Source organism: Neolamprologus multifasciatus, chromosome 3 (assembly GCF_963576455.1).
Source record: "Neolamprologus multifasciatus chromosome 3, fNeoMul1.2, whole genome shotgun sequence".
Lineage (NCBI taxonomy): Eukaryota > Metazoa > Chordata > Actinopteri > Cichliformes > Cichlidae > Neolamprologus > Neolamprologus multifasciatus.
Window position 1 is genome coordinate 2,187,205 of NC_140441.1, and position 14,235 is coordinate 2,201,439.

At 41.1% G+C, this 14,235-nt stretch overlaps 1 protein-coding gene across 1 annotated transcript in view; it reads left to right on the plus strand.

Moving 5' to 3' along the window:
• The window catches only part of LOC146521024 (cytidine monophosphate-N-acetylneuraminic acid hydroxylase-like), a 28,154-nt gene extending 13,991 nt beyond the window's left edge, over positions 1-14,163 (plus strand). Inside the window, exons 13-15 of the mRNA XM_085154369.1 lie at positions 3,525-3,640; positions 9,213-9,358; positions 9,728-14,163. Of these exons, the coding sequence (XP_085010495.1) occupies positions 3,525-3,640; positions 9,213-9,330 (234 nt within the window). The 3' untranslated portion in view covers positions 9,331-9,358; positions 9,728-14,163. The remainder of the gene's footprint in view (positions 1-3,524; positions 3,641-9,212; positions 9,359-9,727) is intronic.
• The last annotated feature ends 72 nt before the right edge of the window (positions 14,164-14,235 follow it).

A 14,235-nucleotide genomic window follows, 5' to 3' on the forward strand; every position in this document is an offset into this window, starting at 1 on the left:
CGTCACCGCCAGAGGTCTCTAGACCTGCTGGCCCTGCGTCTGTCCCTGCTAGAGGGTCCGAGGGGCCCATTCAGCTGTCTTCTGTCTCCGCTGGAGGGTCCAAGGAGCCCGTTCTGCCTTCTGTCTCTGCTGGAGGGTCCGAGGGGCCTGTTTCAGCTTTCTGTCTCCACTGGAGGGTCCGAGGAGCCGCTTCAGCTGTCCTTTCTTCCCACTGGAGGTCCCGAGGGGTCGTTTCAGCCATCCTCTGTTCCTGCTGGACATCCAAGGGGTCCCTTCAGCCATCTGTCTCCGTCGGAGGCTCCGAGGAGCCTGTCCAACCATCAGTGCCACGAGCAGTGCCACCAGATCCATCATCTGCAGCAGCCATGTCACTGGCCATTCAGCCACTAGGGGTTGCCACAAAATCGTTTGGTCCTTCCCTCATCTGGTCCTGCCTTGTCTGGTCCTGCAGCTGCCACACCACGGCCATGTCCAGCATGTCCACATCCATGTCCAGTTCCAGCACAGCCTGCTCCTCCGCATCAGTGTCCAGTTCTAGCACGGCCTGCTTGTCTACATCCAGCTCCTCAAAGTCGACGGCCACTTTCCAGGTGCCTCAGAGTGAGAGCAGTAACCCTGGGGAAGCAATGGAGATTCAGTGCAGAAGCTGTTTGAGTAATAATCATGTGGAATGTGAAGTGTTTGGACAATAATAATGAGGAGTGTGGTGAATTAATTAAGACCAGAATACAGTGACTGTAGTTAGATGTAGATGTCTTTGTCAAAAAATACTCCAAGTTTCCTCACAGTGTTACTAGAGGCCAAGGTAATGCGATAAAGAGTAAGAATCTGCTTAGATACCATATATCTAAGGTTTTCAGGGTCGAGTAAAATAACCTCAGTTTTATCTGAATTAAGAAGCAGAACGTTAGCGGTCATCCAGGTCTTTATGACTTTAAGATATTCCCGCAGTTTAACTAATTGGTGTGTGTCATCTGGCTTCATGGACAGATAGAGTTGTGTGTCATCTGTATAGCAGTGAAAATGTATGCTATGTCTTCTGATGATACTGCCTAAGGGAAGCATGGATAATGTAAACAGAATTGGTCCTAGCACTGAACCCTGTGGAACACTATAATTGACCTTAGTGTGTGAAGAGGACGCTCCATTTACATGCACAAATTGGAGTCTGTTAGATAGATATGATACAAACGACTGCAGCGCAGTACCTGTAATACCTACAGCATGTTCTAATCGCTCTAATAGGATATTATAGTCAACAGTAACGAATGCTGCACTAAGGTGTAGCAGGACAAGCAGAGAGATGAGTCCACTGTCAGAGGCCATAAGAAGATAATCTGTAACCTTTACTAAAGGGATCGTGGGGCAATTGTGGCTCAAGAGTTGGGAGGTTGCCTTGTCATCGGAAGGTTTCCGGTTCGAGCCCCAGCTTGGACAGTCTCGGTTGTTGTGTCGTTGTGCAAGACACTTCACCCGTTGCCTACTGGTGGTGGTCAGAGGGCCCGGTGGCGCCAGTGTCTGGCAGCCTCGCCTCTGTCAGTGTGCACCAGGGTGGCTGTGGCTACAATGTAGCTTGCCATCCCAGTGTATGAATGTGTGTGTGGATGACTGGATGTGTAAAGCGCATTGGAGTCCTTAGGGACTAGTAAAGCCCTATACAAATACAGGCCATTTACCATTTTAAAGCTGTTTCTGTGCTGTGATGAGCTCTGAAACCTGACTGAAACTCTTCAAATAAGTCATTCTTCTGCAGATGATCTGTTAGCTGTTTGAGAACTATTCTTTCAAGGATTTTTGTTATGAGAGGAAGGTTGGAGATTGGCCAATATTAGCTAAGGCCACTGGGTCAAGAGATGCTTTTTAAGCAACTTTTTAACTACTGTTAGCTTGAAGGTCTGTGGTACATAGCCGATTATTAGAGATAGGGTTGATCATATTTAAGATTGAAACATTAATTAATGGCAGAACTTCTTTGAGCAGTCTTGTAGGAATGGGGTATAAAAGACAAGCTGATGGTTTGGAGGAAGTAATTACTGAAGTTAACTCAGAAAGATCAATTGGAGAAAAAGAGTAAGTGAATATCAATGGTAATTAAAGTAGCTGTAGATAATTTTACTCTAATGGTTAAAATTTTATTTGTGAAGAAGTTCATGAAGTCATTACTAGTTAATGTTAAAGGGATGGTTGGCTCAATAGAGATAGATGTAAAATTATTAAAAAGATAATCGACTTCTGTTGGAGTAGCGTTCAGGTAGCTGCTCTGCTCTATTTTGGTACAGTGGGTGGATTATATAATAATGCAGCTGCATTATATAGCCACCTTAACAGAAGTGATTTTTCAACTCTGTTACAACTCTAGTGACATATTGCTACACTTGCATTTCCTGGACCATGGAGCAATCAGAATTTTTCTGGTGCACAGGAATATTTAATCTGGCTCTGTTCTGAGGAAACTGGAACTGCTGGACAGGCTAATTTTGTGATTATGGCCCTGCAAGTAGCATTATTTACTTTTAACTCTTAATGCTCCAATCGGAGTGTGCGCGCTCCGTTTTGCGTAACTATTTTTAAACCCCTGTAGAAATGCAGCCACGTAAGCTAGCGCAATATTTTTTTTTTGGATATGAAACCGGAGGAGTTGTACTTACATCTAATGCCATCAGCGTGTCCTAGGTCACGGTTTCCTTCCACATATAGCTTTGCAAAAATTGCATAAAAAGCACTTGCAGCAACAAAAACATAATATTCCAGAAACACGCTTTGCCGATCCAATCAGCTGTTCATATCACTTCCTACGTTGGAATAGACATCAGTGCGAACTATGCGCTATGTCCGCCATTACTTGCCCGAAATCGGAAGTGACGTCATTTTCGCGGAAATTACCTTCAGGGCCTTATAAGCCTATACTGGTGTTTTTTCATGTCATGTTTGACTTTATGACTTTCTGTATCATTTCTGGGATGCTTAGAACTCTAATTGCACTGCTGGATATAGTTTATTTTGATGCATATGCTTCTTTTTTGCAAATTTGCATTATAATATTCATTTTCGTTTTTCCTGCAGTATATAAAAATTGGTGCATTTCAAAAATAAAACTATGAAGGCACTCAAAATAAATTTCCTGTGGTGGGAAACTATTTTGTGCAACTCTTTCGTATTTACAGTTTTGAGGGTTACGCCTCTTAAATTTCTCTAACTAGAAATATATGTTAAATTTTGTAGTTTATTGCACTTTTTTGCAGTTTATGTAATTACTATGCACTTAATGCATACACATTATTAAACATTGGGCTATAATGGTTGTATTGATGTATTGCAACTTGAAATGCTCCTAAAAATGGCACTACAGCATGTAAAAATAGAATATAAGCTCTGGCAAACTTGGTCCTCTGGTAGATCTTAAAGGGTTAATGTATTAAGTGCTTGTACAAGATGTAAAAGAATCGTAGTTTGAGGAATTTGCAAAATATTTCAAGAACATATTTACTTGCACAGAGCAGTAACCCTTCTTGGTTTCCTTTTAGATTAAAAACAGGATTGGAGTGATGAGGTACGTGGTGCTTCATGGCTGTCTATGGGATGACCTGTACATTGGCTTCCAGAACCGCATCAGCCGAGACCCAGACATCTACCACCACAAGTACAGACATTTTATCTGATATGTTTGAGAATTCTTTCATGTTCTGTAAATCTGTTTTTCTGTTCTTTGCTCATTGACAACTCCTCATCCAATTGACTTTGAATGCAGTGGGTGTATTGCTGGCTTTTCAGGGACTTTTTAGGACATCCTGATAACAAAGAATTGCAGTAGTCTAACTGGTCTTTTAGCGTCAGTCTGAGAGTGGATATTTCTAATTTTAGAGATGTTGTGCAAATGGAAGACAGCAGTCTTAAATATTTGTTTAATGGATATGTCTTGGTCAAAAATTACTCCAAAGTTCCTCACAGTGTTACTGGAGGTCAGAGTAATGCCATCCACAGTAAGAATCTGGTTAGATAGCATATTTCTAAGATTTTCAGGGCCGAGTAAAATAACCTCAGTTATATCTGAATTAAGAAGCAGAACATTAGCGGTCATCCAGGTCTTTATGTGTCATGGTCTGGCTGGCAGACCGTGGGGGTATGGGGGAAAAGGAGGACCCAGGCGCGGAGCGCTATAGCTGTGTCCCAATTCAGGGTCTGCACGCTTGAAGTACGCACACTACGTACGTTGCGTGCTACAAGTACGAGAAGTGCAGAAGCTAGAGGCTTGTGAAATGGGACGGTCTAGCCTACGTCGCGCTATTCAGGTTGCCTAGCAACCATGTTACTAACCGTGAGAAACGTTACATACAGCTTTGTGTGACAGAAATGAAGGAGAAAAAATGTTTTTTTTGTTTGTTCATTTTTGTCATGACATCACTTTGATTAGTTGAGTATCTGAGTCTGAGACCATATGACTGTAAAACATGATTGTTGGGCTTCATTTCTGTACTGAACAGTCATTTAAGATTAGCTAGTAAATAACAATTAGCTAATGTTGTTCATGAGACTAAAATCATCTCACTGTTGTAATGTAAATATAATATGGCCAATATTATATGTATTGTCAGATTATTATGATATATATATATATATATATATATATATATATATATATATATATATATATATATATATATATATATATATATATATATATATGTATAACAGCAGTGAACTTGAACTCTGGGTCAAAGATTCAAGTTGCAGTTATTTATATGTCCTATTACCATAAATCTTCACTCAAAGACAAGTATCTTTGTATCATATATAAGAGACAAATATTGTTCGTTTAGTTTGTTGGCATTACTAAATTTGGCTCATTGCTGACATATATGTGTAAAAACAAAATGTACGAGCTGTGATAACTGTTTTGGGAGAGAAAATCAGACCATGTCATAACTGCTTTAAGTCATAGAGAATAAATATCAGAGCCTTAAACAGGCTGACTTCTGCTAAATGGGTCAAACTGGGCAGAAAGTATACAAACACATAACATCCTTATAAAATATGATGTAACACTATACATCAACTTACCTCAGAATATATAAAGCATATAAACAATTACAGCAATATGATGCAACAAACACAGCAGTGCTACTAATCCAAAATACTCAAAGCTTCATAGAACTGAAACAAACATTTTTAGCTCCATTCTGCTGCTGATACATACTTTAGGTTTCTGAATATTAAACTTGTTGCTGCCTTTCATAGTGTGTAACTTGAAGGCCCTGAGTACTTTCTCCCACACTGAAAATATACAATTATTTGAACATTACCTAATAAGACTGATTCAGGACAGACAATTAGTTATGTTAAACTTTCCTAGCAGTCCTTCACAAACAGGGAACAGTCTGTCTATTCTCTCCATCTGTCAGCTGCTGCTGGCTCTTCCTCCTCCTCTTCCTCACACACTGCTGAGTTTGTCCTGGTGGATCATCAGGGGTGCAAAGCCTCACAGATGATGTGCAGCAGTGGGTCCCTCAGTCTGTCCTCACTCTGGACACTTGCAGTCGTCACACATGGAAATCAAATGTGTGATAAGCTGCAGGATTCAAACACAAGTGTAACTTATAAATACATGTTCATACTTTTATTCCACTATCAGAGAGAAAGAAACAGAGAGAGAGTGCAGGACAGACACACAGGTGACAGTCTCAGGTGTACACACTGCTACAAACAGGAGGATTTAGTGTTTGTGTTATTACGAGTGCTAAAAAAGAAGAGTTCCCAGATGGTACAGTGGACACATGTGTGACTCCTGTGATTAAAGCATCTTTCTTTCAGCTTAACGAGTGAACCGTCAGCTCGTTCAAACACACGTTAAAGTCCGTTTGGCTCGACACCACCGAACAGAGGCAGCAATACAACATAGCTAACATTAACAGTGCAGTGAATCCTGCTTGTGCTGTGATATTCAGGTCTGCAAACCGAGCAGCATCACTGACTTTCAGCTTGTTGTGTTTGTGGATATATGACTGACTTTAATTATCCACAAAATCATCAGATTATCTGTAGAATTAAGGTCAACTATTGAACGGCGTATATTTTAAAGTAAAGGCTTTAAAACCAAGTTAACGCTGAAAGTACAAACATCACTAATGTCACTTAACTTTGCCGACATGTGGCCAACAGTAATGTTTTAATGTTTTTCGTTATTAAACATCCGCACATGAATAAGTGACGTCATATTCAGTACTTACTTTTGACAGTTCACTCTTCGGCCGCTCCCTCCTGCCGTATTTTGCGGCAAAATTATCCACACCCACCGCTGCGCTATGAATTGTGGGATATATGGGACCACAAAGCGTGCACCGGACCACGCTTGATATTTGGGGAAATTGACGGCGCATTCGGAGTATGCATTTGGAGTGCACTTTGAATTGGGACAGCCGTCGTCATGTGGCGGTGACGTGATCGCACTTGAAATGCGTACTTCAAGCGTGCATACCCTGAATTGGGACACAGCCTATGTGTAGAGAGTGCATTTATTTACAGTGAGGTAACAGATGCACAATAAATCCCTGGACTCCCATGTGTGTGTTCCCCTCCGACGTCCGTGCTCGTGCTCCCGGCAGTTGTGTTTCTGCACACCCTGTGCGTGCTGCCCTTCTGGTCCCTCGTTCCACCTGCAGGACAATAACAGAAGCAGCCGTTAAACACTGAACCAGCGTACACATGATCCGCACTTCCTAATACTACACACACTGACTTGGAGTCTTAGCTTAATGATCCTGCGCCGGTGGGAGCTCCAACCGTCTCCTAAGTAGCTCCCCCGACGAGCCCTGATCACCAACAGGTGTGTGGCAGGAACTTCAGGTGTGGCCAGTCCTCCTGCAGGGCCACACCCATCAGGCCTGCATGTGGCTGTCCTCCAGCCACACATGTACACACCCTGCCTCTACATATGAGTGGAACACCGAACACAGCATAGTGCAGAAAAACACACATCCCCAAATAACAACAACAACAACAACAACAATAATAATAATAATAATAATAATAATAATAATAATAATAATAATAATAATAATAATGGTCCATCCTGCCCACGGACCCCCGAGTCCTCCAGAGCCGGGTCCGTGACATTATGTCTTTAAGATATTCCCGCAGTTTAACTAATTGGTGTGTGTTATCTGGCTTCATGGACAGATAGAGCTGGGTGTCATCAGCATAGCAGTGAAAATGTATGCTATGTCTTCTAATGATGCTGCCTAAGGGAAGCATGTATAATGTAAACAGAATTGGTCACAGCACTGAACCCTGTGGAACTCCATAATTGACCTCAGTGTGTGAAGAGGACTCTCCATTTACATGTACAAATTGGAGTCTATTAGATAGATATGATACAAACCACTGCAGTGCCAAAAAAATTTTGGCCAGATTTCTAGTAACCAGAGCTGCTCCATCCAAAATGGGATGGATGCCGTCTCTCCTAACTAGACCAGGTTTCCTCCAGAATGTTTCCCAATCATCCAATTCTCTATAAAGCCCACCTCGTGAGCTTTATAGACAATTAGAAATTTTTATGTGTTTATCTTTATACATCTTTATATGTTTGGAGAGTTGTCTGAAGGACAACGCTTTAGTAATCCTGGGCTCTGGCTGACAGGCTCAGTACATACTAACACGTGGAATATTACACAGTCTGAGGTGTGATGTTAGAGGGCTGGTCATGGTGGTTGTGCTGATGCAAGACATGCTCAGATAGATCTGAATTCAAATTTTCTTTTCTTTTGTTTTTTTCAGTACCTGTCAAAAGCAGCTATTATTGTAAGAAAAAAATACATCTTATCCATAACTAGGAACACCTGTGACTACTCCACTCATGATTCACCTAAAACAAATATCTTATATCAGTCAAAGTAGTTCAAATTCTCATAAAGTTTACTTTTTGAAACTTTTCTTATAATACATACAGGTGTATACAGAATTAGGTTTACATATGGTAAATACATTGCATTGGCACAACCATCACTACCAGTCAACTAATGTCACACTTGCAGACTGAGTAATACTGGTGGTACATACTGAGCCTGAAAGAAAGCTGACCCCTGAGCCCGTTATCTTACACACAACTCTGCATACACTTTTGTGGATCTGACTCAGCAAAAATACAGCCAAGGTCACATGTAAAAGGACAGCCAATTCAAATGCTGGGTAAGTAAATAACTTACCTGCATTAGCAGTGCTTTGAGCAAAGCTTTAAGACTGTCATTGATACATATTTCTACACACTTACAGATTCAGTTGCACATTAACACATCTGATTACACAGACAGATCCACACAGATAAAAATACATACAGACCTGAAGTGAGATACAAACATACTTTTTGCTTAAATAACAGTATGGGCTCAAATTGTGGTCATAAATATTTTGTACTTGTAAATCAGAATGCGTAGCTGTCAGTTGTTACCTTGTAGACCAAAATATCTGAAAAGTTTATGTTTGTGCATCTATAGATGAAAATTTGCGTGTGTGTGTGTGTGTGTGTGTAAAAAAAATATTTGTGTTTGTAAAAAGTTTAATTATTTTTGTCTTAAGGTCAGGTTACAGATACAAAGCAAAAAACTAAATGTAAAACTCTGCACTCAAGTTCCTGAGCTGTCTGTGAGTTTCAACTTACACGTACAAATTTCCCATTTTTTTCCCTTTCACTTGATTGGTCAATGTCATGTCAATCATAAATTTAACAATCCAATCACAGAACAGATGGGTTTGGCTGTCAGAGGGGTGCTTTACTTACGTGCTTTACTTAGAACTTAACACAAAACAATTCATAACTATGCATTCTGATTTAAAATTACAAAATATTTATGACCACAATTTGAGCCCATATAACAGCCCTATATAGGTGACACTTACTCCTGTTCTCTGACAGAAACGTCTGTTCCATACTGTGTGCGGGGGGAAGCAAACAGACAGATACACTCCTATTTTGGCATGTTTATTTGTCTGTTTTGGAAACGATATGAATTGCCATTTCCAAGCCTAATAGCTCTCAGTTTAACTATCACTACAATGAAATGGTTACTTTTGTGAGTAACTTTATGATTGCCCGCATGTGATGTGTTTAGAGGACATATGGAAATGATAACAAAAGAAAAATAACTTCAATAATAATATTAGCTACATGTAAATGGTCACTGTACTAGTCTACCATTTAATCACCTTCTTTTGGCCTCTAGGTTCTGGAAACACTTCCAAGCAGAGCTGCCGCTTTGCAAGCCCGACTGGGAACACTTCCAAAAGCAGGTCGTCCCCATCAGTGAGACCGGGATGGGAAATAACTGTGCCTTGTCATGAATTTGCATTCTGGATTCGTGAAGCTCAAGTTACTGTTTTCTGATTTATATTGTGAAAACCTGATGCCTATTTCAAAGGCACCAGGTGAGACTCAAGACCTTCTTGCTGTAAGCACCACACCACCTTCTGCTGTGCCTCTTTTGTGGTGGAAGATTTCTTTTCTGATGTACTGATCACTTTAGTAATAGTAATATCACTTTCTTACTAGCTGTATGCATGAATGTTATTACAAGTGGGCCTCGTGTTTATGGCACCTTCACAGAGGGCCCATTGTAAAGTCAGAGACATTCAGGTGTGTGTGTGTGTGTGTGTGTGTGTGTGTGTGTGTGTGTGTGTGTGTGTGTGTGTGTGTGTGTGTGTGAGGGGCGGGGGGGGGGGGGGGTAGATAGATAGATAGTGTGCAGCCCTTCTGCTCGTCTGTGGAAGTAGGGGAGGCAACAGTTAAGTGAAGAATATAGTCAGAGATCTCTCTCTTTGAAGGTATAGGCCTGTGAGGTGGGTGTGGGGTGGAATAAAATGCCTTTTGTTATTATCTAACCTGCAGTATCCATATTATATTAACAAATACAGCTTATAGCTTTCAGACTATATTAAGATGAGCAAACATACTGGCAATCTTTGAACTCTTGTTATGGGAATGACTATAATCATTTTATACATATTGTATTCTGTGCCTATAAAAGAGCTGTGGCTCAGTCCATTAATTGAAGGTCAAGAGCTTTGGCCAGCGATATGTCTGAGGTAGGTGGAAGTTTAATCATATTTTGCTTGTGATTACAAAATTGTGCCTGCAAAAGAGCAGTTTGTTGCAGAATGTGCGCCTGATGTTCCAGACGATAAGCGAGCGCCCAGCAGCGACAGGAAGACACCTGGGATGGAAACGAGGCGATGTTCTTTTCAAACTGTGTTAAAAGTCATTGTGGTTTTGATTTGATGTATGCATGTATTGTATCTGCTTAACGCATGAGGGGGCGTTAGCCCTGATGATATAAAATAACTCTTTGTGTATTGTTAAGGAGAGATCTACAGCAGATGTACACTGTTTTGCAGTGTACATCTCCCACACGTGTGTTCATTAAAATCATCGTTTGACTCCACCCAGCCGGATCAGTGTTGTTATTTGGATTACCTCCTGTATCCTGCCTCGAATATTTTGAATCCGTAACATGGGGTAATATGTAAGAGTTGTGGAATGTCTTTGTCTGTGTGTGTGTATATAAGAAGCCATCGTCAGAGATCACCCTGGTGAATGTGTCATCCAGGGAAGGACGGATGTTGTTTTGCTTTGCTGTGTTCTAATGTGAAGTGTGTTTATTTATTTTTGATATTGCATGTTTTGGTTATATCTTGTGGAGTGTTTTATTTATACTGCATGTTTTGGTTGCATCTGTCAATTTGTCCTGGAGAGACTCCACCCTTTTCCCGTTTTACTAATTTGACACACCTGAGAGGAAAGGAGGGAGTGGTCATTTACAGACAGTGCTCAGTGACACATAAGACTGGTAGAGCTTGGCGTTAAAGAGACAGGAGGATACAGCGCCAGCAAGCAGGGACGCGGAGCGAGCGGTCCGACTGCTGCAGCAACAGGAGGCCAGATTACGCGTCTGCAGGGAATTAGAGGCGGCGAGGCGGGCCGGTGCCGATTGGCAGTTACAAAGAAGCGGCGGGCAGAGTTAAGAGCTCTGCCCACCCAGGGTAAGTCTTTTGACTTATCCCCTTTAATGAATGATAGCTGCCTAAAAGAGTAGTGACTGCTGCTGCCTTGCTTTCTTTAGCGCACCGGGGCGCAGAACGCGGAGAGGAAGGTGAGGACGCCGCCGGGTTTCCCTTCTGCACCGCTTCGCTGGATTTTTAATTCTTAGTGACTTTTATACCGTGGCGGACGCCACTGGACTTTTAATGTTGCGTTTTATTGATCTTTATTGTGTTGTCCCCTGGCCAGGGTTGTTTTAATTCATTTTATATTTTTAACTATTTAAATATAATAAATTATATTTTAATTATACAGTTTTTAATTCGTGTGCTTTCCCTTGGCGGCTCCACTGCTCTGTCCGTTTGGAGGAAGGTTTCCCTCCTTTAAAAACACTGTGGAAAAACATCACCTTCGCTCCGTTACATATGAACTCAAAACAATGCAATAAATAAATGTAGATACGACCCAGGTGGAAGATATAGAGGCAGGAAGTGACAAAATGAGCGTTTATTGGTCCAAATGCAAAACTGAAAGACGAGAAGACACAAAGTCCATAAAACAAATCCAAAGAAGACACAGGAAAAGAGGACATTATATACACTGGGAACTACCTGCAAACAAGAGACAGGTGGGAGCAAAGCATGGGTGCACAGTTGAATTGTTATTGGATGGTAGTGCTGCTGTTGGTTGTTCTCAGATTAAAGATTTGGATTAAGGATTACAGACTTCAGACTTGTGAAGGAATGGTGGTAGGGGTACTGGCGACAGCCTGTATTGGTTCAGTTCTTGTCAGCAGCAGGAACAAGATGTGAAGAATAGCAGGATGCAGAAAGTGTTGCTGCTTTCTGCAAAGTATGTCTAAAGACCTGATGAAGAAAGAGAAGAACACATCAAAGACTGAGCAGAAGAAACTGGCAGAGGCAGTTTTTCAAATGTGCAGGAAACATAGCTGAAGATGGAGGAAGGAAGCGGTAATAATTCTACTTGTCATTATTATTAAACAATATATTATACTTATTATTGTATTCACTTTTTCAGTGGAACACACACACACACACACACACAAACAAGCACCCAGCTTGCCCCTGCCAGCGTTTTTTTATCCTTCAAGCTTGGGTCCTCTACCAGAGGCCTGGGAGCTTGAGGGTCCTGCGCAGTATCTTAGCTGTTTCCAGGACTGTGCTCTTCTGGACAGAGATCTCTGATGTTGTTCATGGGATCTGCTGGAGCCACTCGCCTAGTTTGGGAGTTAGGGATAGGGTTTCCATATTGATTAGATCAATATGTACAGCTCTGATGTCACTAACATCTCCTTGAACTCTTCATTGATGGTGATTTGTGGTCCTCTGCTGGTGAGAAGATGAACTGCCTTATGTCAGTTTAATGAGCACAGATGACATGAAGTGCTTTTAAAACTGCTTTTTCTAATTGTTCAGGTGCCAAAGTCTGGCAAATTCATTCAAAATAAGACCTCCCTTTTTTAAATTTTTTAAAAAAGCTCTTATTTTGGAGGGTGCTGACATTTAATATTCATGTTATCAGTCCATCAATGGGCTTTATTAGCAGTTATCAGCCCATAACTGTGGCTCAGATTGACCCTCCTGCACCTGCTAGCAGGCTTAGTAGGTCGTTATCATCAATCGGTGAGCAGGATTGCTGTGTCGCTGTTGGAGGGACGTCAATGAATCCAGATCCAGTACAGACCGGCGCATAGCAGCTAACTACTGAAAAATGTCTGTTTAATCAGTTTGAATATGACTTCCTTATGAACAGAAACAGATTTCATAATGAAAAGGCTTCTGAACGTTACTCTTTTGCCACGAGCATCATCTGTATGATGGAAGTTGAGCCTGGAAATAGTTTTTTGCTGGTATACTACTTTAGCTGACGCTGACTTCAAAGCATGCCATGCGAGTGTTAATAACATTACTAATGTTCAGCTACACTTTACTAGGTCACATCTGTGACACACGTCACTTAAATAAAGAAGTAAATAATGGCTCTGTTTTATTTGCTGGGCCCAAAAGTGACTCCCCATATTTAAACTGCTATGAATAACTTGTTGGTCTATAATATGTGAAACGTGTCAAATGTATCCATCATGAAAGATATCAGGTCATCTTGAGCCACAAAAAAATTCCTATCATCAGGTAGAAGCTGGAATCAGCTTGTTGCACAGGGACATTTATATATTCGATATTTATCCAGTTAAAAGTCACATTGAAACATAAAAATGTCTTTTCAAGAGTCGTCTGTCCAAGGGTTAGGGTTAGGTTCTTGCTGTGAAGCTGTAACTGTTTAGCAGTGAGCAGGAGTCCTGCATGACTAAGAAGTCCTTCACAAGCTTCAGATGCAGGAAGAGCTGTATTGATTTTGATCAACAGCTTCTTGATGTGAGGAACGCCATGCAATAGATCCACAACTCCAGTGAATCGACATGAAAGGTACCTTTCCAGCTCCCCTGCTCCTGGCTTTCCTGACCCCATGGATCCATCATCTTAGTCAAATAGGCCGCTGTTTGTGCTGGCCTCATCCAGCTCTGTGTCTAGGTGATGTCTGATGAAGTCGAGACATGTGGAAAGATGTATGATTTTCAAAAGAATTAGGTCTGGTCATTATAGTGCTGTATACACTGCCAAGCTGCAGATGTTTGACAAGAAGATTTGATCACACTGGAGATGTTTTTTTTACTAACTCCGGTTGAAAAACAAAATCTTGTCATTCATATCCCGCACAAACAGTTTGCAATGAATTCCAGATTAAGTTTAAAATAAGAACGCGTGCAAGGCTAAGCTGTTCTAGCCAATAGATCCTCTATGCACCGTTTGGCTGTTACTCTGGGAAAAGACGAGAAAGATAGTGATGGAAGCTGTGACTGGAGCTGCGATGTAGCCTCTAATCTCAATTGTACGTTTGTGCAATATAATGATCATGTTCGTACAATATAATATTTATATTGTACGAACATTATATATGTTACATAACTATGTTACATAACTATGTTACATAACATAACTATATATATGCTGATATATAGCTCAACCCAGGCTAAAAGTAAGTTGAGTAGACCAGCATCATCAAAGTGTCGGCTCTCTGAACATGTTGCAAGATCGCCATCTGCAGGACAAAACTAGTTTTTCTCGCCCTCCTCGTTAATGTTGTTACGTCCCTCTGCAGCCTCTAATCTGCTGAGTGTGTTCAGCTGGTGCTAA